The following is a 26,383-nucleotide window of genomic DNA, read 5'->3' as shown; positions in this document are numbered from 1 at the left end:
TAGAGGTCAACAGTTGCCAAAACAAACATTATTTGCCTAAAGTATTCCAACTGTGCTAATTGAGTACTAAGAAACTTAAGACCAGTAATACTCTGTATAAGGAATAAAATTTAAATTCATGAAATTTTAATAAAAATACTTGGAATTTCTATGCACTCCCTACTGTCAGTATTCCATTTAAAATTTTCTCGTCTAATAATTTATGACCCCCTATTACAAATTTATGATAAAGGAGTAGTGCATACTTTTGATTTAAAATCTGTTGTGATGCAGAAAGTGATTAGAAAGTCCGCAGGCTTGAATAATGGCAGATGAGGATGTTGGCTATATCGTTATTTATTATTGGACTTCACGAACCTTCGGATAACTTACCGAAATGCATGTGGGTGACGTCTGACGTCTTCGACACCCACCAATATTTCGAGAGATGCTGCACACCCTGTCAATTTTGAGGCAAGAATGCAAATTTAAAACCTCAGTATGGAGCACATAATCAGGAAACACACACACACACACACACACACACACACACACACACTCTCTCTCTCTCTCTCTCTCTCTCTCTCTCTCTCTCTCTCTCTCTCTCTAAACATTAGCACCATACGGAGACTGACATCAGTAGTTACTGATTGGCAATATTAACAACCAATGGGCAAGGAAATGCTAACTCTGTTGCTCTGTTTTTTTGACAAAGGCGAGAGCAGGATTCTCTGCAGAATTTAAGCAAAAACCTCCATCTCTATTTATAAAGTCACTTGCTAATTTAATTTCAACTGCTTTCTTAAAAACATTATCACAATATCCAGAAATGTGTGCCACAATCTCCATGTTGTTGTATTTAGTGGGACAACTGGTTCCAAGGCAGTATTTTGTAATAGCAGATTTGCACGGGTGTTCTAAGTGTGTGTGAGACACTTATGCTCAATACGAGTACCTCATTCCTCCATGGTCCTGATGATGTGAGCAATACAAGACATTCCACAACTGCGAGGAATACGGTAGAGAGCCACCTCATACAGAGATCACTCTTCACAGATCCTAAAAGATTCCTGATCTAAGATAGTGGCCAAAAAACACGCTCACTTCATAATTCTGCAAAATACAAACAGTATTGTTGGAAATGCTTCGTGCTTAAGTCAAAAAGGTTGTAGACTTTGGTGCTACATTGGTATTATCATCACTCTCATGGTGCACAGTTCGATAGTAGCATGATACACATCTTATCTGTCTGTCACTAATAACCATTCTGAAAGATGACTTTGAGATGGGCTAGCTCAGCTGACAAACTTTTATGGTCTGACAAGGGAACATCAACAACTCAACCTTGTGTTGCCTTGAGGAAAAAAACACATGAGCTAGATATCAACGCCAGCAGTCAATCTCACATGAAAATCCGAGCTATTATGCAGATACTGTGCATGTATAGCCTTTCTGACGTACAACTTTTTAACATTGGTACACTTGGGTTGTTTGTAACGCGCCCCGCTTCACTGCGACCCCATAATGCCAAACGCGAAGTGCTGGTGTGTGGAATTCAGTAACAGGTTTACGTTCATGATGTCAGTGAAGCCACAGCTGTTGTGGGACACCTTTGGGAGCGTTATGGAATGATGGCTAGACTGCAATGATTAAATGTCAACTAGAACTCTTGAAAGTCATGACCAGTAAGCATAAATAATTACGGTTATTGAACAGACTTCTACACACAGTAAACAAAAGCACATGACACTTTCTTTATGCTTTTCCTTGTATCTTTCAACTTCGTTGCAGATATCGCAGACTTTTTCATGGATGAAGATGTGCAAGATATAGAAGAAATTAGTGGGTTGATGTTTGGTGCATGTGTATAAGAGGATGATGACAGCAATTATGCTTTGATGATGTAAAATGTGTCTGTAACTGTCTGTAACTGAGGAATATACAGGGTTATTACAAATGATTGAAGTGATTTCACAGCTCTACAATAACTTTATTATTTGAGATATTTTCACAATGCTTTGCACACACATACAAAAACTCAAAAAGTTTTTTTTAGGCGTTCACAAATATTCGATATGTGCCCCTTTAGTGATTCGGCAGACATCAAGCCGATAATCAAGTTCCTCCCACACTCGGCGCAGCATGTCCCCATCAATGAGTTCGAAAGCATCGTTGATGCGAGCTCGCAGTTCTGGCACGTTTCTTCGTACAGGAGGTTTAAACACTGAATCTTTCAAATAACCCCACAGAAAGAAATCGCATGGGGTTAAGTCGGGAGAGCGTGGAGGCCATGACATGAATTGCTGATCATGATCTCCACCACAACCGATCCATCGGTTTTCCAATCTCCTGTTTAAGAAATGCCGAACATCATGATGGAAGTGCGGTGGAGCACCATCCTGTTGAAAGATGAAGTCGGCACTGTCGGTCTCCAGTTGTGGCATGAGCCAATTTTCCAGCATGTCCAGATAAACGTGTCCTGTAACGTTTTTTTTCGCAGAAGAAAAAGGGGCCGTAAACTTTAAACCGTGAGATTGCACAAAACACGTTAACTTTTGGTGAATTGCGAATTTGCTGCACGAATGTGTGAGGATTCTCTACCGCCCAGATTCGCACATTGTGTCTGTTCACTTCACCATTAAGAAAAAATGTTGCTTCATCACTGAAAACAAGTTTCGCACTGAACGCATCCTCTTCCAGGAGCTGTTGCAACCGCGCCGAAAATTCAAAGCGTTTGACTTTGTCACGGGTGTCAGGGCTTGTAGCAATTGTAAACGGTAAGGCTTCTGCTTTAGCCTTTTCCGTAAGATTTTCCAAACTGTCGGCTGTGGTACGTTTAGCTCCCTGCTTGCTTTATTCGTCGACTTCCGCGGGCTACGCGTGAAACTTGCCCGCACGCGTTCAACCGTTTCTTCGCTCACTGCAGGCCGACCCGTTGATTTCCCCTTACAGAGGCACCCAGAAGCTTTAAACTGTGCATACCATCGCCGAATGGAGTTAGCAGTTGGTGGATCTTCGTTGAACTTCGTCCTGAAGTGTCGTTGCACTGTTTGACTGACTGATGTGAGTGCATTTCCAGCACGACATACGCTTTCTCGGCTCCTGTCGCCATTTTCTCTCACTGCGCTCTCGAGCGCTCTGGCGGCAGAAACCTGAAGTGCGGCTTCAGCCGAACAAAACTTTATGAGTTTTTCTACGTATCTGTAGTGTGTCGTGACCATATGTCAATGAATGGAGCTACAGTGAATTTATGAAATCGCTTCAATCATTTGTAATAGCCCTGTATGCAATAGGCCATTTTGGAAAAATGGAAAGAAAGAGAATCTATCTAACAAGACTGTCAAGAGCTTTAAATTATTAAAACAGAAAAGCGATCTGTATGTTTGGAATAAATATATCAAAAACCATTGTAAATATTGCCAAAATCTTGCAAAAGATAAAGTTAATAATGCATAGAGTGATAAGTTCACGGTATGTGATGTTAACGTACGATGGGTAGGACATTCAAGGAGCAGTGGAGGTGGGCCTAAATTATTTCAAGGCATCTGCTGGGTGGGTTTTTATGCCTTCAAGAAGAAATATGGTATTGTCATGATAGATAACCGATGCTAAAACAACAAAAATGCTATATAACAAAGCAGCCCTAATTGCTGCGTGTGAAAAAATTTGTTGCCGGTACCTAATCTGTTATGGAAGCGGTCGGTAAACGGAATGTTTATGATATGGATCAGAATGGGTTTAATTTAGAGATGATGTCAGGGTGAACTGTTGCGAAAAAAGGGACAAAAGGTGTCATCACAGTCATGCAGTCCTTCAGTAACAGGACTCGTAGCTACACAATAGTGCCTTCAATATCTTGGGTTTCCATATTGACAATACTAGTGGGTGGCACAAAATACTGCCAACCACTATATGTTTTCGGCTTCCACATGTTCAAGGGGTTTGTCTCGAGGTTTACTAACTTGGTACAACTTCTGGGTGTGTTTATAAACTTCGGTTAGTGGAATACCATCCTGTAAATGCAGTTACTTCTTCACAGACAGTTATGTGCACCAGTGTTTAGGGCAGTCTTCCAGTACGCATGGTATCAAAGCGACTACACAGGTGACTGGGCAGAATACTGTGAATGTCCAGCGAAATACTGTTTTGACACTGGTGAAGTGGTATGTTCATTGTGTCAATTTTCTTTGATACGTAAAGCTGCCACTATTAAAGTGAAGTAAACTTGTAATAGTTAAACTATATGGGTAGCATTTCATACTATCATTCCCTCCTCCACCTCCCTAGCTCTTCACATTTCACATTTTTGGGGAGTTGCTGTTGCCACTTGATTGCACAGTACTTTGTGTTCAGGCATTATGCTACCGCAGTGAAGCAACAATCTGAGCACACTAATGTTTAAAAGCTGTATGTTCAGAGAGCAGCATGTGTGGTATCTGGATAATGCTCCAAATTTTCGTGTGGGATTGATTGCTGGGGTTTATATCTACCTTGTGTTTATTTCCTCGAGAAAATATGAGGTCAAGTTTATGAAGTTCCCTTGTAAGATGACATTGGCCTTGTGAAGCAAGGTATGAAGCAATGCTTCACACTGAGCCAGATGGTGACAACTATCAGCCTGTAGATACAAGTCATTGAGAGTTGACATCCTACATATAGCAGGTCCCAACATATGCACAACCTTCATCCTGCCCAACATGTAAAGGAAGGGAAGACATCAATGCTTCTCCACCTCCATCATGAAAGTTCATGAACCTTGCCTATTTCATGACAATTTTTTTGCTGGCATAATTTGTACAGTGCTATAGATCATTAAACATTCATATTGAGTTTGTGCAACTGATGATAAGTATTTAAATCGTGGACTTGTAAGTCCAGAGTGCCACAAATTGTTTCTCTAAGCTAGCCCCCATGGATCGTGACAGAATTTCATTCCAACAGCATTACTGCCACCTCTTCCAGATTGGAGAGATTCGTGTACTGACCAAGATGACCGGCCACATGTTGGAAATTGAATCTTTTCTTTCAGTGGCAAAATATACAGAATTAAGTAGATGTGAGGTATGAATGGAGAGCAGTTTTTGGATTGGTGAGGTGTGTTCAGATGTCAGAATGTTAATGTAAAAGGCAGTTAACAGGTTTAGAGTTACAGTTCAGAACTGCTCTAAATTTTCGAAAAGGTTCTAACCATAAACAGTTAATATTTTTTTTCTTTGCTGAAAGTTAAGGCCTCCAAAGTTTCTAAATATATGTAAATATATAACTGTCAGCCATCAGTTTTCAGGTATCCACAATTCAGTATACAGAGAGAGAGAGAGAGAGAGAGAGAGAGAGAGAGAGAGAGAGAGAGAGAGAGACTGAGTGACTGAGTGAGTGAGTGAGTGAGTAAGTGTTAACATTCCAAATGCATATAATGCTGTGTAATTTGTCTTCCAGAATACACCCCTGAATACTTCAAATTTCAATTTTGGGCAATTTCTGCAAGAAATAGCAACTGAACAGAGGTTCGAAGTGACTTATGTAGACATTGAAGAAAAATCTGTCACAGGTAAGGACTCATATGTATTTGTGGAGAAAAATTTGAGAGAAAATTGTATTAGAGAGACAGCTGTATTTTTAATTTGTTTGTTTATTCTTCATACTTAACAAACTGTTATCTGGGAAATTAAGACAACTTCTAATCACGTCAGGAATTGAGTGTTTCTTAAAATGTGAAATTGCTCTAAGTGAGAGAATTTTTATCATTGGTATAGGTAAGATAACATTCTGCTGAGTATTCTATTGAGTACCATGCAGAGTCATTATTTGCAGCACTGTACACCACACTGCAGTACTTTATTTTTGATTTCTTCATATTTATTTACACTCAGTGCTCTCATTCTGATCGTCAGCTTTGTCACAAGCAAGCCAAAATTTCCAATCCAGTTACACAAATTTCATTCGTAGGCACCATATCACAAAGTCCTCTGGTGGCAGACTAATACACAAATTCACAATATTTGGGCCCAAAATGCACAGTTTCATGGCTAAATACTAACTGAATGACTCTAATAGTGATAAGCCCATGACGTTGATGTAATGAATGTTATCTAGCAACTCACTGAAAATTGTCGTGGGACCTCAATTGTGTACTGGTTTCCTGCTAGGCCCAGACTGCCTGAGGTACTTTGGGCCAAGCATCGCAAAATGTTGACATATGGAACCAATGCATTTTGAATATTAACACAAATGTCTAGCAGACTCACACTCAGCCACTTGGAACACTTTTCACCTTGTTAGGGCCACTGTCATGAGTAAGTGAATGTGTTTTGCTTCAGTCAGATCTCAGGAATCGGTGATGAATAATCTCCCTCATTATGTTTTCTCCAGTGGTAGAACCTAGGAAAGGCTTCATAGCAAGAACTGGAATGCATAAGACTCCATTGGCTGGTATTGTTACCCAAACAGGTATATGCATCAGAAATTACAGAAACTGTGTATGTGTCTAAATGTACCGTTAGATTTTTTCGTAAATCCTGTCATAGATGTCTGGAATAATTATTTGGTAAATGTATGTACATACTGGCATTTTATACTAGGGTAAAACTTCTTGAATTCTTGTGAACCTAGTCCTTTCTGCAACAGATAATGGTAAGTTGTCTAGTGCAATCATTTTAGCTATTAAATTGTAATATGTTTTGGCTTTCATGTTATATAATCCCAAAGCAATTCCCTTTCAAATCGTTCTGACATAGTGAATTGCTCTTCTGTTGATATTGAAGATGAACTTGTTACGGAGATGGCTATAGACATCATAGCATGGAGGTGGTTCTGTCATTATTTGAAATTGCTTTGAATTTATTGGGATATTTTTTACTCGTTGGGTTTAAGGTAGGTTAGGTCTCTTTAGTTAACATAAATTTTTTATAACTTATTTTCACAAAAACATCCACACATCCCACACAAGTTTAATTAAACTGAGCATTCAGAATAGGTACTTACTTAAGAATGTTAATGATCATATCTGTAGACAAACTCCTTGTTGGTCAGTGTAATGAAACAGTACAAAACAAAACAAGCCAAGGCTTTGATACACAGCTATTTCTCTTCCTTCTCCTTCATGAGAAATTTGAACTCTGTACAACAGAAAACTGGCAAACTCGATATTGTCACTTTTTATATCAAAGTATTCCCAGAGAGACTTTCTTTTCTTCATAAGTGACATTTTTCATAATTTATCTTGCAATTAATAAATAATTTTCAGTTATAAAACCAAATAACAAGTGAAAGTGATCATAATTTGCAGAAAGCCAAATAGTTAAATCATTCAGTCATTATATTATTTGCTCACTTCATACGTGAGTGACAGGACCGAATTTACTTGAGTCCACCCAATAGTCTGCACCTGACCTGCAGGCTTGTTCAGACTTGCACATTACAACACGCTCGGTGACAATGTTCGGCTGAATATCTGGCTGTGGGATATCTTGACTATCCAAGTTATAGAATGGTTGGACATCTGGTATCTGGCCAAACAGCTACCTGTTTTTCCTCCAGAGTTTTAAAGTGTGCCATTTTTGCTCTTCCATCCATTTGTTCAGAGATCGCATTTGAAATACATTTCATCACCAATAAATACACTTAAAAAGGTCTTCATATGTGTTCCCAAACACATTAACTTCCTGTTGTCCTTCTCACTGCAACATAGGTGTTTCACAACCATTTATTGCCTCACCACCATGTGATTTACCCAAATATGATGAATAGGTGTGAGCAAAATTCAGCTGTTTCCAAATAGTCATTGTTAAGTGTCTGAGGCCTCTGGCTCTTCAGCATTTTCATCAGTTGTCAACATAGATCTCTCTCAATGGTGAGATTAATCTGCTGTTGGTTCTTGCTTTCTGAAAATGCCTTAAAACACTCTAAATCTTGGCTGCCAACATACTCCAAATTTCCCCAATCTAAAAACAAAAGGGGCATAAACAGAAAATCCTAAATCTATGGCTGAAAAGAGCATAAGTGCTCTTAACAACCCAACCACTTCCTCCATTCAGGAGTGTGGGAAGGATTATTTATAAACCACAGGTCATAATGAAAGGTACTTTGTACAATTATTAATCATCCCATTTTGTAGAGTTCTGTTAGTCAAGAAGGCTTATCAAAGTCTCCATGGGCAATAGTTGTCATGGTGTTGGGAAGTAATGTCTATCAGCAACCTTTCCAGGCACTAGTCAATTCCAGAGATTCATTTCCTGTGATGTCTGATGATTGTCACCAGCTGAAGACAATTCAAGATTCAAAGGAAGTTGTGCTGAAGACGAAAAATGCAAAATATATCCAGTCAAAAGGAATCTGTATTGTGAGAATAAGCATTGAAGATTGAATGTAGCCTTTGCATTTATCATTTTATCAGAATGCAGCCATAATATTAGAGTTAAACAAACATCACAAGTAGTCATAAACTGTAGATGATTTGAGCCTCAAATTGATGGGGCTACTCCCAAAAAATTGCTGCAACAGTTGCTCATTGAAGCCACATTTGTCCCACCATCAAGACCTGTTCTGGTTGAGTGCAGGAAAGTACTCAGAATCACAAAAGAAATATACAAGCCAGCAATGATCATGGTTAGTACAATCAACAAAAAGACCACTGAATCACCAATTGCCTTGAACAGCCACAACTTATCCTTAAAGTTATTTAATAATACCACTCAAACCAGTTCAGTAAGTTCACATCTTTACTGTCATTGGTAAACCATTACCAATTGCACACTGGAGGATTCTGCTATCTAGCTGCCAGTAGGTTCCATCTTGACCAAGGAACAATGTGTGTTGACCATTCTGCCTCAATTTTCAGGTGCATTCTCGAGTGTGGAGTCAACGAAACGTGAAACACCATATCACCACTGGGGATCATCCTATCCATTACTCAACACTCGTAAAGAATATCTGTACTCAACAATTTGTAGTTCAGAAGAAAGTAGAAAAGTTGCTGTGAGATATCATCATTCTGTTTGGAGAGTCCCTGGTCCTCTTCTGTAATCCTTATCTAGGAGAAAGTTTTCGCGTGGCAGGCTAATGACAGCTGAGCAAAATAAACAAAAAGGAGGTATACTCATTGCCACACATGTGACACCTTGAACTTAACTGATGCCTGCAAAGTACTCCTGCTGTATGACTATTCAGATGGGCTACTGGAAGATAGAGATTGATGAGGCTAACTGGGAAAGGATTGCTTTTATAACATCCAATGGCCTCTAAGAGTTAAATTGTGATATATGGTCTGTCTACACTACACTGCAGCTGGCTTTTAATGCCTAATGAACGTCTTAAATGGGTTTCTCTTTCATGCGTGGATGATATTGTTATTTGCTTGAAGCCATTTGAAGAGCATCTAAGCCACCTGACAGCTATACTGAAGTAATTTCATGGCGCAAGTCTCTGCCTGCCACCATGTTGCCCAAGAAAAAATCTTTGAGCGTATAGCTAATGGAAACAAAATCCATCATAATCCAGTAAAAGTAAGACTTATAACAGATTTTCCAACTTCTAGGCACATTCATGCTTGAGATTCCTGGGAATTGCTGCAGGAAGACTCCAAATATTCTTGCAGATAGAAACAATAAAGATAATTCTATGCAATAAAGATAATTCTGTATCCTTTTAAGGAGGTGCTCGCATATGCACTAATCTTCGCTCTGTCTGATGAGAACACTGAGGCAAAACTACACACTAATGCTAATGTTTATGGAATGGGTGCAGTTCTAGTGCAAATCCTGGAAGTTGCTGCAAGAGTGATTGGTTTTGCATCCAGAATACAGTAGAACCTCACTAATCTGTCCTCAATGGAATTGCAAAAAAGGTCAGATTATCAGAGGAACACTTTTATTGATCCATCACAATACAATAGAGTACAATGATAATTTTCAACTGCATATATTGTCTGAAAAACTGTTCCACATTAAAACAAAACCTAAACATTCCCACACTAAAGAGTCGTGTATGAAACTGTAATCTACAATAGTGCCTGTATTAGATGGTAAGATACTATTACTGTGAGTAAAAGTTCAACATTTGTACATATTTTGTTACTGTATTGAATTGACATGCAACTAATTTGCACTTAACTGTTTAAAACATGAGTCACATGGTAAAAAAAAATGCTGTTCTTAAGCAGCACGTAAAAGTGGGTACTGTTCATTACATAGCAGATGACAACCTTGATTTTGGTGCTATATTCTGCCATTTCCTAATACACAAAGCTTCTGTTGTGCAGTCAGTGTCAGCTGTACTGATCCACTCAGGAACTCAATATCCAGTTGTAAATGCAGTGTCACATGTTTATCTTTAGTTGGCACCATAATTTACTTGTACATGCTTTAATATGGAAGAAGAACACTGTCACTGATTTATAAAACAAATGTGTGCACAATAAAATGTATTAATCAAGTTAGAAACAAGTAATTTCATACTAAAACTGGTCAAATTGTCATACCTAGCAACCATAAATTACCTACTGATCCATATTGTAGACAATGAGTCATTGACAATTCTAGACCTGACTACAGCAGTGGCCCAAGTATGTAAACAAACACCGAAATGCGATGGTCAGACTAACCAGAGAGTCAGAACTTCAATGCTTGTATTGGCGAGTTTGTACTGTACTCTCAAAGACCAGAATGCTTTGTTGTTGTTTGGGCCATGAATAAGTTCTGACCGAATTTATATGGTGCACAATTCACTGTTGTTACTAAACACAATTCATTATGCTGACTGAAAAGACTGAAGGTTTCATGAGGACGATTGCAAGATTGCCTCTGAAACTTCAGAAATACACCATTATAGTAACATAACAGAATGACTGTACAGTTCATCTGCGTCTAATAATAATAATAATAATAATAATAATAATAATAATAATAATAATCTCCTTTCGTGTTCTATGTGAGAGGAAAAAAAGGAAAAAAAAGAGACAGTATATATGCATCCATACGAGCTCTAATTTTTCTTATCTTTGTGGTCCTTGATGCAAAATCTACATTGGTAGCAGCAGAAACATTCCTCACATAGTTTCATATGCTGGTTATCTGAAGTTTCTCAATAGTTTTCTGTGAAAAGAATGTCATCTTCCCTCCAGTGACTCCCATTTAAGTTCTTGTAGTTTCTCCGTAATACTTGTGTGCTGATTGAACCTACCAGTAACAAATGTAGCAGTCTGCCTCTGAATGGCTTCAGTGTCTTCATTTAATCCAACCTGGTGAGGATCCCAAACACTTGAACAGTACTGAACAATGGGTTGCAAGAGTGTTCTGTACACGGTCTCCTTTACAGGTGAACCAAACTTTCCTAAAATTCACCCAATTAAGCAAAGTTGACCGTTTGACTTCCCTACTACCGTCCTTACTGCTCATTCCTTTTTCTATCACTTTGCCAAGTTACACCTAGGTATTTAATCTGGGTGAATGTCAGCAGCACACTACTAATGCTGCATTGAAAAATTAAGGGATTGCTTTTTGTACGCACCTGCTTTTACTTGCATTCTTCTACATCATTTAGAACAAGCTGCCATTCATCACACCAACCAGAAATTTTGTCCAAGTCATCTTGTGTACTGCTGCTGTCACAAGAAGACACCACCTTCCCAAAACAACAAAAACAAAAACAACAACAACATCAGCAAACAGCCACAGATTGTTGCTTACTTTATCTGTCAGATCATTTATGTATATAGAGAATTTTAAGAAGTCGTAAAGCCACTCGCATATCTGGGAACGTATTCATATGTTCATACCTTAGTTAACAGTCTGTAGTGTGGCACCATGTCCAATGCTTTTCGGAAATTTAGGAATATGGAATCTAAATGTTGCCCTTCATCCATGATTGACAGGATATCGTCTGAGAAAAGGACAAACTGAGTTTCACATGAGTGATACTTTCTAAATCCATGCTGGTTTTTGAACAGAAGTTCTTGCATCTCAAGGAAATTTATCAGATTCTAACTGAGAATATGTTCTAGAATTCTGCGACAGACCAGTGTTGCCCTTCTTATGTAAATTCCCGAATTTTGTAATTAAACAATGTTGACTCTTTTCTGTACAGCACTCGTGATATCATATTCATCAATTCAGTAGTGAACATTTTAGCAGAACAAAGGGAAGATCTAGCATTACTGAATAACATAGAGAAGCTGTCAAAAGAGAAGTTATAGTAATAGATGAATATTGTATGAAAGTTCCAGTGGGACAGAAATGGTGTCTCATCATCCCAATTAATTTACAGCCAGCCATTGCTAAAAGTAGTATTAGACTCAGACATCTGGTAATCAGCAATCATTGATAAAATAAGAAGCAGGTATTACTGGATGGGCTTCTACAGATAGGACAGACATTGTGTAAGCCATTGTAGGGACTTCAAACCTGGGAAGCAAATGCCTATCACCCCCAGGACCAGTTAATAAAACAGTAGTTCCATTTCACCAGATTGGAATTAATCTCTTATGAAGGTTTCCAAAATGGACAGATCACAATAAGTGGGTAGTAGTGTGAACTGACTGCCTCACCAGCCATCACCAAGGCTTTTTGATCTACTGAAAATCTAGAAATCGACAGGGCTTTTGTACAAGGTGTAGGATCTTGAAGAAGGCATAATTTTGAAGTGTGAAGCACCAGGTGTAATGAACTTGAATTGTGAAAGTGTTTTGCTTCAGACTGTGATCAGGAGTTACTTCACGGTGCCTTATCACCCACAGGATGACAACTTCTTGGCATGTGCAGACAAATGACTTCAGGGAACATTTTAATAAGATTTTAAAAAACGACATTATACACCGAAAATCCTGGATGGAATGTAATAGTGTGGTTGGAGTTGCCTGAGACTGCAGTTTGTGTGTGTGTGTGTGTGTGTGTGTGTGTGTGTGTGTGTGTGTGTGTGTGTGTGTTTTCTTTGTTGATGAAGGCCTTACTGGCCGAAAGCTTTGTGACGATCTTCATGTTGTGCCTATCTGCGACTCAGCATTTCCGCAATATTGTTACATTATACTCTGAAGTGCCAAAGAAACTGGTATAGGAATGCATATTCAAATAGAGAGACATGTAAACAGACAGAATATGGCACTGCAGTCAGCAATGCCAATATAAGATAACAAGTATTTAGTGCAGTTTTAGATCAGTTTCTGCTGCTACAGTGCAGATTATCAAGATTTAATTGAGTTTGAACGTGGTGTTGTAGTTGGCGTGAGTTGTGGGACACAGAATCTCCGAGGTAGCTATGAAGTGGGGATTTTCCCATACAATCATTTCATGAGTGTACCATGAATATCAGGAATCCAGTAAAACATCAAATCTTCAACATTGCTGAGGGCAGAAAAAGATCCTGCAAGAGCAGGACCAACGTGACAGAAGTACAACCCTTCCACAGATTGCTGCAGATTTCAGTGTTGGGCCATCAACAAGTGTCAGTGTGCAATCCATTCAACGAAACATCATTGATATAGGTTTTCGGAGCTGAAGGCCCATTCGTGTACCCTTGATGACTGCATGCCACAAACCTTTACACGTCACCTGCGCCAGTCAGCACTGACATTGGACTGTTGACAATTGGAAACGTGTTGCCTGTATGGATGAATTTTGTTTCAAATTGTGTCAAGCAGATGGACATGTACAGATATGAAGACAATCTTATGAATCCATGGAGCCTGCATGTCAGCAGCAGGGGACTGTTCAAGCTGGTGGAGGCTCTGTAATAGTGTTGGGCGTGTGCAGTTGGAGTGATATGGGATCCCTGATATGTCTAGATACGACTCTTGACAGGTAACCCATGCGTAAGCATCCTGTCTGATAACCTGCATTCATTCATGTCCATTATGCATTCTATATTTAAAAAGAAAGATGATGAGACTTACCAAACAAAAGTGCTGGCAGGTTGATAGACACACAAACAAACACAAACATACACACAAAATTCTAGCTTTCGCAACCAACGGTTGCCTCGTCAGGAAAGAGGGAAGGAGAAGGAAAGACAAAAGGATATGGGTTTTAAGGGAGAGGGTAAGGAGTCATTCCAATCCCGGGAGCGGAAAGACTTACCTTAGGGGGAAAAAAGGACAGGTATACACTTGCGCGCGCACACACACACACACACACACACACACACACACATATCCATCCACACATACACAGACACAAGCAGACATTTGTAAAGGCAAAGCCTCCTTTGCCTTTACAAATGTCTGCTTGTGCCTGTGTATGTGTGGATGGATATGTGTGTGTGTGCAAGTGTATACCTGTCCTTTTTTCCCCCTAAGGTAAGTCTTTCCGCTCCCGGGATTGGAATGACTCCTTACCCTCTCCCTTAAAACCCATATCCTTTTGTCTTTCCTTCTCCTTCCCTCTTTCCTGACGAGGCAACCGTTGGTTGAGAAAGCTAGAATTTTGTGTGTATGTTTGTGTTTGTTTGTGTGTCTATCAACCTGCCAGCGCTTTTGTTTGGTAAGTCTCATCCTTCTTTTTAAATATATTTTTCCCACGGGGAATGTTTCCCTCTATTATATCCATTATGCATTCTGACGGACTAGAGCATTTCGAGCTGAACAGTGCGACACTCCTTGTCCAGAACTGCTACAGAGTGGCTCCAGGAACATTCTTCTGAGTTTAAACACTTCCGCTGGTCACCAAACTCCCCACACATGAACATTATTGAGCATATCTTGGATGCCTTGCAACATGCTGTTCAGAACAGATTGCGCCCCCTGTGCTCTTACAGATTTATGGACAGCCCTGCAGGATTCATGATGTCAGTTCCCTCCAGCACTACTTCAGATATTAGTAGAGTCCCCGCCACGTGTTGTGGCACTTGTGGGTGCTCTCGTGGGCCCAACACGATATTAGCCAAGTGTACCAATTTCTTTGGCTGTTCAGTGTATAACACTGTAAGCAGGCCGATGATTTAAATAATGACATTTCTAAAGTTTGTCAAAGCTGTAGAACGGACATTGGCATATGTGTTGAGACTGGGGTACAATACTGTCAGCTGTAACCTTGGTGACCTAGCATGGTTTTTTTACACCTGTGTGGAAGATTGGACTCGCAGAAAAATGATTAAAGTAGCACTTTGGCTAATGTACTTTTGAATAGTGCATGTGACTTCAGCGTGCTATGCAGAGAATTGTATGTAATATTCAGAAGTGTACATGAACTCTCAGGACAGAATCATAAATTTTTGGTTTGAATGAATTTTCGAATATAGAATTGTGATATTAGGATCCATATACTGAATTTTAAAATTGATGAGAGGTTTCATCACATTCTGTCCCGTTCAGAACCAGTAGTTAGCTAATGTCACTGTGCTACATTCTCACAACATGATCACTGTTAGTCTACAAGTCTAATGATTATTGCTGTGGAAGCTTGCTGAGCTGACGTTTCAGTTAATAGATGATTGACAAACTTCAGATTATTGCATGAAACTGTAATATTTTGTAGTATTAATTGTGCATTTTAATTAATGAGCACAATTTTATTCTTTTGGCAAAACATCTATTTACTTATTACTCATTTATTGTTTCCTCCTATGTTACAAGTGAAACAAATGTTTCAACTGTCAATTTTTTTAAACACATGTTCTCTGCATAGATGCAGTTACTTTAATGTCTTAGTGTTTATGTTCACGTTAAGGAATTAATGGATGTTGCCGGTTCATGTTTTGAAGGGGAGGAGTATGTTAAATACCAACTGTATGACACAAATAGAGGATACATTATAGCAAGGTTCAAAAATATCATTAAATAACACAGCATGCTTATAGCTACACTTAGTAAGCTGAAATGGCACTCATTCTTTTAAGGTTCTGTAAATACTGTGAAAATTCCTACACCTAGGAACAATGACCCAAAATGAATCCAGGCTTGGAAGATGTGTAGGATAGTGTTGAAGGTTTGCAGAGGTTCACATAGGTTCAGCAGCACCCTGCCCTATGTTACCAAGTAGATTAATGTGACACACAACTCATTCAGCAAATAGCCCAGAAGTAGAGCCATCACAGCTAGTGCCAGTGTATTTGTTCCCTATCATAGGTCTCAACATCAGCCATTTAAATAAGGTAGGATAATAGGTTTTTAGGAAATAGACTCTCAATACTGTTACTTTTTGACTTGTATATGACGTGCTGCCAGAAGTGAAATGCCGTTAACAGTTTAATTGTGGGGAGAGCTACCAGCAACCAGTGCTATATTTGTTGACTGTTAAGATCTGGAAGCACTTAAACTATGTTCAAAGAGTACCATTTAGTCAACACATTGCACAATTTGAATGTATGTGATTTAAATGTAAATTCACTCGTTTCTGTCTCCTCTCTAAATCTTTTATTTTAGTTAGCTTCCCTCTTCATTTTATCACAAAGTTTTCTAGTTGTTCAATCCTTTCAGTATTTCTCTACTTCATGTTTCCTGACAGAGAGCTATGACAGAATGGCAAAAGAAACTTTCGTGTTTTGTCAGCTCAGTCTACAAGGAATCGTGTGAGACTTGCATTCATATAACACAACACAACAGAACAGTGGTCATAATAAGATCCTAACCAATAGAGACGAGAAATGAGTGTTCCATCTTGTCAGTAACAATTAATTTGCTGCTGTCAGTGAGTGCAAGTCTGTTTCAAACAGTTCTTGAGAAAATACTGCTATGGCTACCGCATTTAGTGACTACTCAGTCCCAGGAAGCATGCAAAAGGCCATTGCTCACAGTGGCACCATTAAGCTGTGTGCATTGAATGGGCTAAATAATACAGAAAATTGACTGCAGCTGACTTGATACATGTAGTGTCATCGTATGAATTGCACTTTTGCATTTTTTTTTTTTTTTTTTTTTTTTTTCAAGTGTTGCGTCATTGAGCATACCAAGTGACCAGTGAGGCACTTAATGCACAGTACATCAAGGGTGTAGTTCAAGCTGGAGACACATCTGTGATGTTTTGGGGGTGCTTTTCATTTCGTGACTTCATTCCACTTACTCAGATTACCATGGACTTGAACCAGGACGTCTGTTTCAACACTCTCAAGTGTTGCTTTTTTTCCCTATACCTTCATGATGAGTGTGCTGTGGACACTCCGGTCTACCATTAGGTTAACAGCCCTGTCTTGAGGGAGCATCTGGGCAACATATCACACCTCGACTGTCCCTATAAATTACTTGATCTTAATGCTATAGAAAATTTCTGGGACTAAGTGGAATAACTGGTGAAATGCAGCAGTCGACACCACTACAATGTGGTGTGGCTGATCTGATGGATGTAAATGTCAGTGAGTGGCTTCAGCTGGATATGACATTGTTGTTGTGGTCTTCAGTCCTGAGACTGGTTTGATGCAGCTCTCCATGCTACCCTATCCTGTGCAAGTTTCATCATCTCCCAGTACCTACTGCAACCTACATCCTTCTGAATCTGCTTAGTGTATTCATCTCTTGGTCTCCCTCTACGATTTTTACCCTCCACACTGCCCTCCAGTGCTAAATTTGTGATCCCTTGATGCCTCAGAACATGTCCTACCAACCGGTCCCTTCTTCTCGTCAAGTTGTGCCACAAACTCCTCTTCTCCCCAATCCTATTCAATACCTCCTCATTAGTTACGTGATCTACCCACCTTATCTTCAGCATTCTTCTGTAGCACCACATTTCGAAAGCTTCTATTCTCTTCTTGTCCAAACTAGTTATCGTCCATGTTTCACTTCCATACATGGCTACACTCCATACAAATACTTTCAGAAACGACTTCCTGACACTTAAATCTATACTCGATGTTAACAAAGTCCTCTTCTTGAGAAACGTTTTCCTTGCCATTGCCAGTCTACATTTTATATCCTCTCTACTTCGACCATCATCAGTTACTTTGCTCCCCAAATAGCAAAACTCCTTTACTACTTTAAGTGTCTCATTTCCTAATCTAATTCCCTCAGCATCACCTGACTTAATTTGACTACATTCCATTATCCTCGTTTTGCTTTTGTTGATGTTCATCTTATATCCTCCTCTCAAGACACTGTCCATTCTGTTCAACTGCTCTTCCAAGTCCTTTGCTGTCTCTGACAGAATTACAATGTCATCGGCGAACCTCAAAGTTTTTATTTCTTCTCCATGTATTTTAATACCTACTCCGAATTTTTCTTTTGTTTCCTTTACTGCTTGCTCAATATACAGATTGAATAACATTGAGGAGAGGCTACAACCCTGTCTCACTCCCTTCCCAACCACTGCTTCCCTTTCATGCCCCTCGACTCTTCTAACTGCCATCTGGTTTCTGTACAAATTGTAAATAGCCTTTCGCTCCCTGTATTTTACCCCTGCCACCTTTAGAATTTGGAAGAGAGTATTCCAGTCAACATTGTCAAAAGCTTTCTCTAAGTCTACAAATGCTAGAAATGTAGGTTTGTCTTTCCTTAATCTTTCTTCTAAGATAAGTCGTAAGGTCAGTATTGCCTCACGTGTTCCAATATTTCTACGGAATCCAAACTGATCTTCCCCGAGGTTGGCTTCTACCAGTTTTTCCACTCGTCTGTAAAGAATTCGTGTTAGTATTTTGCAGCTGTGACTTATTAAACTGATAGTTCGGTAATTTTCACATCTGTCAACACCTGCTTTCTTTGGGATTGGAATTATTATACTCTTCTTGAAGTCTGAGGGTACTTCGCCTGTCTGATACATCTTGCTCACCAGATGGTAGAGTTCTACATCTACATCCATACTCTACAAGCCACCTCTCCCAAGGCCATCAGTAGTGGATATGACATACTGTGTGGATTTTTTTTCTGCATGAATTGAGGCCATTTTTAAGGTTACAAATGATGTTACATTTTATTTGTATGTTGTCACCTGGGGGTGATTAGTTTCTTAGCTGGTGTGCTTATGTACATTAACGGTTTCTTGTGTTGCTCTGATCTTTGGAACTGAAGGTATTTTAGTTACTAAAATTGTGTAGGAAAATGTCCATTTCCATTCTTGCTCTTGTTCTCAACTACTGTGTGTATTTTAACTTGGATCCTTACTTTCTAAGTAATCTCGTATATGCCTATTATTTCCAAACCATTAGTTTTTCGTGACTAGTGAATGTTACAGCAAGTGCTTTTATTTTGCTTTCTATGTGTATGCTGTCATCTGATAAGTAACTTTAAAAAAATGATTCCAGTTTCATTTTGGAGAATTGCTTCTCCGTAATTAATGTTCTGTGTGAAGATCTTGACCAAAGCCACACTCCAAAATATGCATGATTTCGTGAACAAGTCGGTCTTGCATATTCCATAATGTAAATTGAATTAGAAATAGAGCAGAATTAAACATACGGTTGGATCCAGTTTATTTTAATTTTTTTTTTAAATTTTTGATATGTACTTTCACTTACTAATGATGCAGAACTAGGGCTGCTACCAACCTCATGTAATAAAGGAAAAAAGTCTGTAATTGACATTTTATCATAAGATGTACTACTTGTTTATTTCTGCTTGAAATTTGTTTGGTTTTTTGTTTATAAAGATCATTTGCACACACTGTGTTATGTACTGATGTTATTTTATTGGCAGTTAAAATGATTTAAGTGAAATATGTAGATATTATAAAGTCATTATACTTTGCTTCAACAGTTGGTTGAAATTTGTAGGTATTTTGAAAAATTACACTCCTTTGTAGGAATATTCATAAATTTGTATATTTCACAGGTAAAACACAATGTCTCATTCAGCTTTCAACTGTTCCTGTGGCCGTATGTTATGGTTCTGGAAATGACACAAAGGAAGCACAATCATCAGCTGCAAAAAATGCGCTTGAGTATCTAAAGATCTTATCAAAAAAGTGAATAATTGCTTCATGAGGTGGTCACACAGTGTGCCCTCTGGGAGGCAATCAGGAGTCATGGATGTTAAAGAATTTTAATTGTCTGTAAATGGTATAGCGTGCACTTTGCTGTGATTGACCACCTCTTTGAAAGTTTTGTCCCATTGTTAATTATCTTGATATGATCTGTAAACCTCAAGTCGCTTTTTAATGCTAAAGACCGCTGCAAGTCGATGCAAGTAATTACTTGCGGCAGATCCTGAGCCGGGCCATTCTGATCAGAAAATGCACCTACAAAACATTCTGTGAAGCAGTATACATAGAAAAACCTCCCAATAAATTCGCACAGGTCTTAACTGACAGTAATTTTTCACTATGTACTGTTTTCCAGAATTTGCCATTTTTGTTTGTTTCCCAGACCTTCATATGTGAGTGTATTTCCTGGTCGGAAAGGCCCCATTGAAGCGGAGAGGCAGTTTGTATCAGGTACAAAGAATACAAGCTATACTTTGCATAGAATTAGTGGAATTTTCCAAATAAGAGTGGTCTGTTTAAATACTGGGTTTCAGATTGTGGTTATGATACGCTATACTGAAGTATTTACTCTTGGGTAGACTATATTGGACTAGAATTAAGGGTTTCAGTATAGCTGTAAGAGTACAGTTAAATTTTGATGCAATTTTGCCATTGAATTCTATGGTTATATCTTAAACAATTTGTTTTACTCTTGTAGAAGTATGTGACCATGTCAGGTAACAGTCCAGTAATTGTAGAGTTTTTAACTTAGAAGGTCTTGTAATGTGTTGTGATGTTTGTATAACAAGGAGTCTATGGCTTGAACTTCGGAAAACAGCATTATTTTAATGCAAAGTATAGAGGTTGTAATAATTCTTATTTAATCCTAATGTGAAATATTTATTTTCACTATATAAAAAAATGTTGGAAATTGTCTGTATTTCAGGAACATGATAAAGCAGGTTAAGTGCGTTACATTGATACACAAATTTTGATTATTTTTATCCTTTGCATGTACTTTCATGAAACAGTTGTGGGGAAACTTTGTTTCATAAAGAAAGGCTACATGTGAGAAAGCAGTTTTTCTGAGTATGCATTTTCAGTGCAACAGCTGTAATGTTCAGGTATCTGTTACCAGTCTTTAGCTGGTGTTAGAAGTGATGTGATTTATATCCAGAACCTGAGAAAAATTCAGTTGCTCACTAAGTTATTTTTACCCTATAAAACTGGGTGAGAACTTTGTATAGTTCATGGAATTTTTGTTTTGATACTAAAGGTACCTTTGATATTTTGCCTATTTGTGTTAACATAAAAATATGTTGCCAGTGTAAACACTTCAGCCTGCCTGTACTTTTTAAGTGTTTGGTCTATTGACAGTGAATTTTGTTGACATTAAAACAACCACCTAATTTAAATGTTTATTTTCATTTTATTGTTCAAGGCATCAGTTGCCAAGGAAGTCTAAAGCTAAGAATACAATTACATTTTGATTATTGAACATAAACACAACATAACTGATGATGCTGTGAGGCAGCTGTAGACTGACAGTTGGAACTGTCAGCAGATTACATTTGTACAGAGGACATATTTAACGTGAGGGCTCATGCAAGGGCGTACTTTGGTGTCACTTTTGACAGCTTTTTTAATTTACTAAATTGATAATATGAGAATGGGGCAGTTGTCTATGAAATTAAATATAAAAATTGTCAGTTCCTGTATTGCTCCATGTTATGAGTAACTGGAATTTTTCAGTATTTGTTTGAGGTATTTTCAGAATTCACTGCAGTTAGTGAAAGTGGCATAATTATCTTTTATTATTTTCATGCTGTGATACAGTGCTGGTCATTATACATCACACCCTATTATATATTGAACATGTAGCACAATATTGTAATTGGGGTAAATAATGTGATAAATTGCAGTACCTAATTTTGTATAGTTCAACCAACCTTAAGAATTATTGTGAGTGCAAAGCATTGGATAGTTAATGCTTTTTGAAAAGAAAAGTTTTTTAAGTGACTTCCTTATGCATGTCTGTTATGGTTCTTTGTTTTTCCATTTACAGTCATTTGTGTTCAATGTGAATTATTATTCCTAATGTATTTGAGTTGTCTTTGCACTAAGAAATACAGAAATAAAAATGTGAATTCCTATGTAGTTTTGTCTTCTTTTTGTTTTGTTTTTTAGTTTGAGATATATTTCTGTTTTTAATGTTACACTTGAAAAAGATAGCCATTGGTTATTCAGTTCCTAGCATGATACGTTCATAATTTACAGCTTGTCTACTGTGCTTCTGTCACCAGTTGTATATATTTAACACTATCAACAAAATTTTTGTCATATTCTTTTTATGAGGAACAGTTTGAGATTTTTAACTATGTGTTTCATTCTTTGTTTGGATAACTTATGATCAAGTGAATACACTGACCATATGTCCCCACTTTTATGTAGATTTGTTGATGTGGCTATTAGGCAGTTAAGGTAATTTGAATTTTGAGAGGTGTGCTGTTCATGACCTATGAGACATGGTAGATCAATGTTTTTCCATAGAGTATTATACATGTGACCATGATTTCAAAATAGTCTTGTCATCCCAGTGTTTTACCATCTGGTGTTCTTTGCCATGTAGCTTAAAAAGGGACAATAATAGAAATCTGCATTTTTCCTATGGTAGAAAACTGTGGAATGACTATTTTTTAAAAGGAAATTAGTAACTGAGTTTTTCAAAAGCTATTTTTCACAAGAATTTCTAAAAAGTACCATGGTGGTGTCACTATACACAACTATTAAATCAGCTCAAGGGAGGTAGTACCCACTTACCTACTCGTATAGTTGAGTAATTTCATTGGGTATAGCATGGAACCAATGTATAGAGCTACAGGTGAAGACCTTAGTGGCAGCAGTGGTGGAGGAGGATACTTTGGTATGGCAAAGCTGGCAGAGGAGATGACCCTTCTTTTGGGGGATAAATGAGAAGGGAATTACTGCCTTGTGGTGGAGTGGGAAACTCCAAAGGCTAAGGGAGATAACACTGACAGACAAATCTTTGGAAGTGATACGCTTTGCGAGCTAGTTTCAAAACAAATTGAGTTGCATACCATGACCAAAGAAGAGAACACAAAAGTTGATGTGTGACCCAAATAAAGCCTGTCACATGCAACATAGTGACACTGACTGGTAAGAGAGAGGAATGTGTAGACTTCATAAAAAAAGGGGAAAAATCAGTATATTTAGTCAGTGAAACGAAAAGGCAAGGACAAGGATCAAAAGAACTTGTTGGAGAGCGATACCATATATTCTGGTCAGGAGGAAACCAAGCCAAAAATACAATCTGTATAATTATGGATCATCAAATGAAAGACAATGTAGTAGATATAAAATGTGTTTCTGATTGGATTCCTCACATTGGACTAAAGTTGAATTCTTCCCAGAATATCAATATCATTCAGTGCTATGCGCCACAGGCTAGTTATGAAAGAGAAGGAGATGAAGAACAACAACTTGAGGAAAGAGTAAGAGGTGATATTATTTCCAAAGTCAGAACTGCTAGAGATGGGTAAGAGAATATTCTAGGGTCACATGAATGGCAGCCACAGAACTCGGAAGGTTACAGACTCCTTGACTTCTGTGTAAGGAACACCTTTGTAGATATGAATAGAATGGAAACAGTGAATCTCTTATATTTTGATTGAGAAACAACTCCAAAATGGCTGATGAATGTTAAAGTGATTCCTAGTCGTTCCCATGGAAAGTCATCACAGACTTGTCATTGGCTGCTTCAGACTCAATAAGCTAGAAGTAGTAAGAAGAGCACAGGAGAAAAAACTCAGGACATCAAACTGAGGACAGTGATAAATCATAGAGCTCCAAGACAAAGTACAGACTGCACTTCCAAAGGCAGATGAAAAAACAATTGTGGAGGAATGGAAAGATATGAAAGAAAATCTTGTTACTCTAAGTGAGAAGGTTTGTGGGCAACAACAACAACAACAACATCATACTGTTTATAAAATACTTCAGAGATCGGCTGGATCATAAGTAGTTGTACAGAATCATTAAGAATCGAGTAAGATTAGTTTTACAAAACAATGAGAAAAGTAGCTTAACAAATAGTGTGATGAATTGAGAGAGGATGTTAATGGAAATAAGAAAATTCTATACGGGATAAGAGATGAGAAGAAAGACACAAGGAACATTCAAAGTAGCTAACAGACAATAAGGATATCTCATCACAAGGATATAATTAAACCCAGTTGGAAGTCATACTCTGATCTGTTGTAAACTACGTAAAGTGTACATAAGAAGACAGTGGTGTATCACATTAATTTGACTCGGACAGTGGGACAGATGTAACTTTGAATGATGTTGAGTATGTCTGGAAATACATCAAAACTGGAAAATCAGCTGGTGAAACGATCAAAGCCATGGGAGTTGTGGGGAAAACAGTGGCTCTGCAGGCTCTCTTGAAAGATATGGAGAGAAGGGAAGGTACCTGCCGATTGGAAAAATAGCCATCATACCACCAATTATAAAGGATGATGATAGAAACAAATGCTGTAATTATAGATGTATCACTTTAACATCTCAAGCTGGTAAACTGTGTGAAAGGATTTCAGAGTAGTAGATCAGACAAATCGTAGAAGAAAAACCTCTTGGAAGAACAATACAGAGTCAGGAAGGAAGATCAACAACTGATTAAATTTTTGCTCTGTGCCAGTTAATGGAAAAACACACTGAAAACAATTGACATCTGTGGTTAACGTTTCAGGATAGAAAGAAAGTGTTTGATGCTGTGGACAGGGAAAAGTTGAGGGAAACACTGAAGAAAATTGGAAAATAGGATGATTTAGTATAAAGGATCAAGAATTTGTAGGATGACAGCCACAGAAAGGTCAAAACACATGTAGGAATGACCAACCTTTGACATGAAACCTGGGTTAATGCAAGGAGAAATTCTGTTACCTCTTTTTCATTACTGTAATGAAAGAGAGGCAGGAAAAGTACACCAAAAAATCAGTGGTGAGCAAATGAAATTAATGTTATTTGCTGATGAGATGACATGTCTGTCGCATGACTCTAAAGAAGACTTAAAAAGATCAGGAAAACACTTGGGCAGGAGCTGCTAAATTATATGAGCTCATTTTCAACCAGAGAAAAGTGAGGGGAAAACAGTTACAGATGACTCATCATTTCCAATATTTTGGGAGTGTTGTCTCCGATACTGGTTCTATAGACAAAGAAATCACTCGCAGAATGCAAGCAGGTAGTAACTTGTATCAAATTGTTAACAACCTAATATGGTACAAGAAAGTACTGCTAAAATGTAAGAGTATCACCTGTGAAATCTATTACATTTCCATTCTGAGATGGTTGTGAAACATGGACCATAAAAAGTAAAGACACCAGCAGAATTCAGGCACCTTAGATGAGGGATGTCTGTAGCATGGTCAAATAAACACAGAGGAATTGAATCTGGACTGTGCAAATCCAGAGACAGGTTCAAGTTGTAAGCCTTAGATAGAATAACCTCACAGCAGCTGAAATGGTATGGACATATTGACACATGTATGCTAATTGGCTATCAAGAATAAAGTATGATTTTAAAACTTGATGATAAAAGACCATGAGAAAGACAAAGATCAAGTTCGAGGATACAGTGAAATCGGACATTGAGGATGTATTTTGCCAATCCATTGAATAGGATGGGGCGACATGGGGTGGCGGTGGCGGCCATAGTGGGAGGGTGGGGGATTATTTAAATTGCACTATCTAGCCATTTATCTATTTTGATCTGTTGTAAACTACGTAAAGTGTACATAAGAAGAAATTTAAAAATTATATGCTTCTCACATTTAACTTGATTTAAAACCAAAAATAAAAACATCTCTGTGTCACAATAATAACACAGAATTGATGTTTTTCTTATTCACATATGGAGAACGCATCATGGCTTGTGTGTAAGTTACCAAATGGATTATAGGTAATGTAAAAGTATGGTGGTTATATTTAACTGTGGCCATGGATATTGACTTCATTTATAACAATGGTATGATGGACTTCGAGTAAAATAATAATTTTCTTGTAACTTCTACTTTCTTATCCTCTTCCCATCAGGCCCACACAGAATCTGTCCAAGTCAACTATCTTTTTCCCAGTTCCTTACTGTTATGTGACAAAAATGAAATGTGTGGACACTTCTGCTGCCAGTGAGATGAGTACATGAAGGTTTTTTTATACAGAAAATATGAGAATTCGTTTTTGGGAAAGTGTTGCCATTATAAACCCAGTATTTTAAGTGGATTGAGGGAACTTTTGAAATTAGTGATCCATTTATGAAATCAGACAGTTGGTAAAAATCTGTTTCCCAACAAGCTAGCAGGTTCCAAGCAACAAAATCCCAAAATAATACCATACTAAAACAGCTGTGCAGCACCATAAAATTTAGTAGGGGTTTACTGTCATATGCACATGACAAACGTGTATTGAGCTCATGAGAAAACTATCATCATGAGAATGGATAATTTACATCTAAATTAAAAAAAAATGTAGTAGCAAAGCAGTTACATTTATTCTTACATTTAGTGGAGCAATACCTCCAG

At 38.0% G+C, this 26,383-nt stretch overlaps 1 protein-coding gene across 3 annotated transcripts in view; it reads left to right on the top strand.

Annotated features, from left to right (window-relative positions):
* Positions 1-21,941, top strand: part of LOC126175666 (RISC-loading complex subunit tarbp2) — a 130,382-nt gene extending 108,441 nt beyond the window's left edge. For all 3 annotated transcript variants that reach the window (XM_049922579.1, XM_049922577.1, XM_049922578.1), the window contains 2 exons: positions 5,416-5,527; positions 19,655-21,941. In XM_049922579.1, the coding sequence (XP_049778536.1) occupies positions 5,416-5,527; positions 19,655-19,791 (249 nt within the window). In that variant the 3' untranslated portion in view covers positions 19,792-21,941. The remainder of the gene's footprint in view (positions 1-5,415; positions 5,528-19,654) is intronic.
* The last annotated feature ends 4,442 nt before the right edge of the window (positions 21,942-26,383 follow it).

The sequence above is a fragment of the Schistocerca cancellata genome, chromosome 3 (genome assembly GCF_023864275.1).
Source record: "Schistocerca cancellata isolate TAMUIC-IGC-003103 chromosome 3, iqSchCanc2.1, whole genome shotgun sequence".
In the NCBI taxonomy this organism is placed as follows: Eukaryota; Metazoa; Arthropoda; class Insecta; order Orthoptera; family Acrididae; genus Schistocerca; species Schistocerca cancellata.
This window is presented reverse-complemented; position numbering and strand designations above follow the sequence as displayed.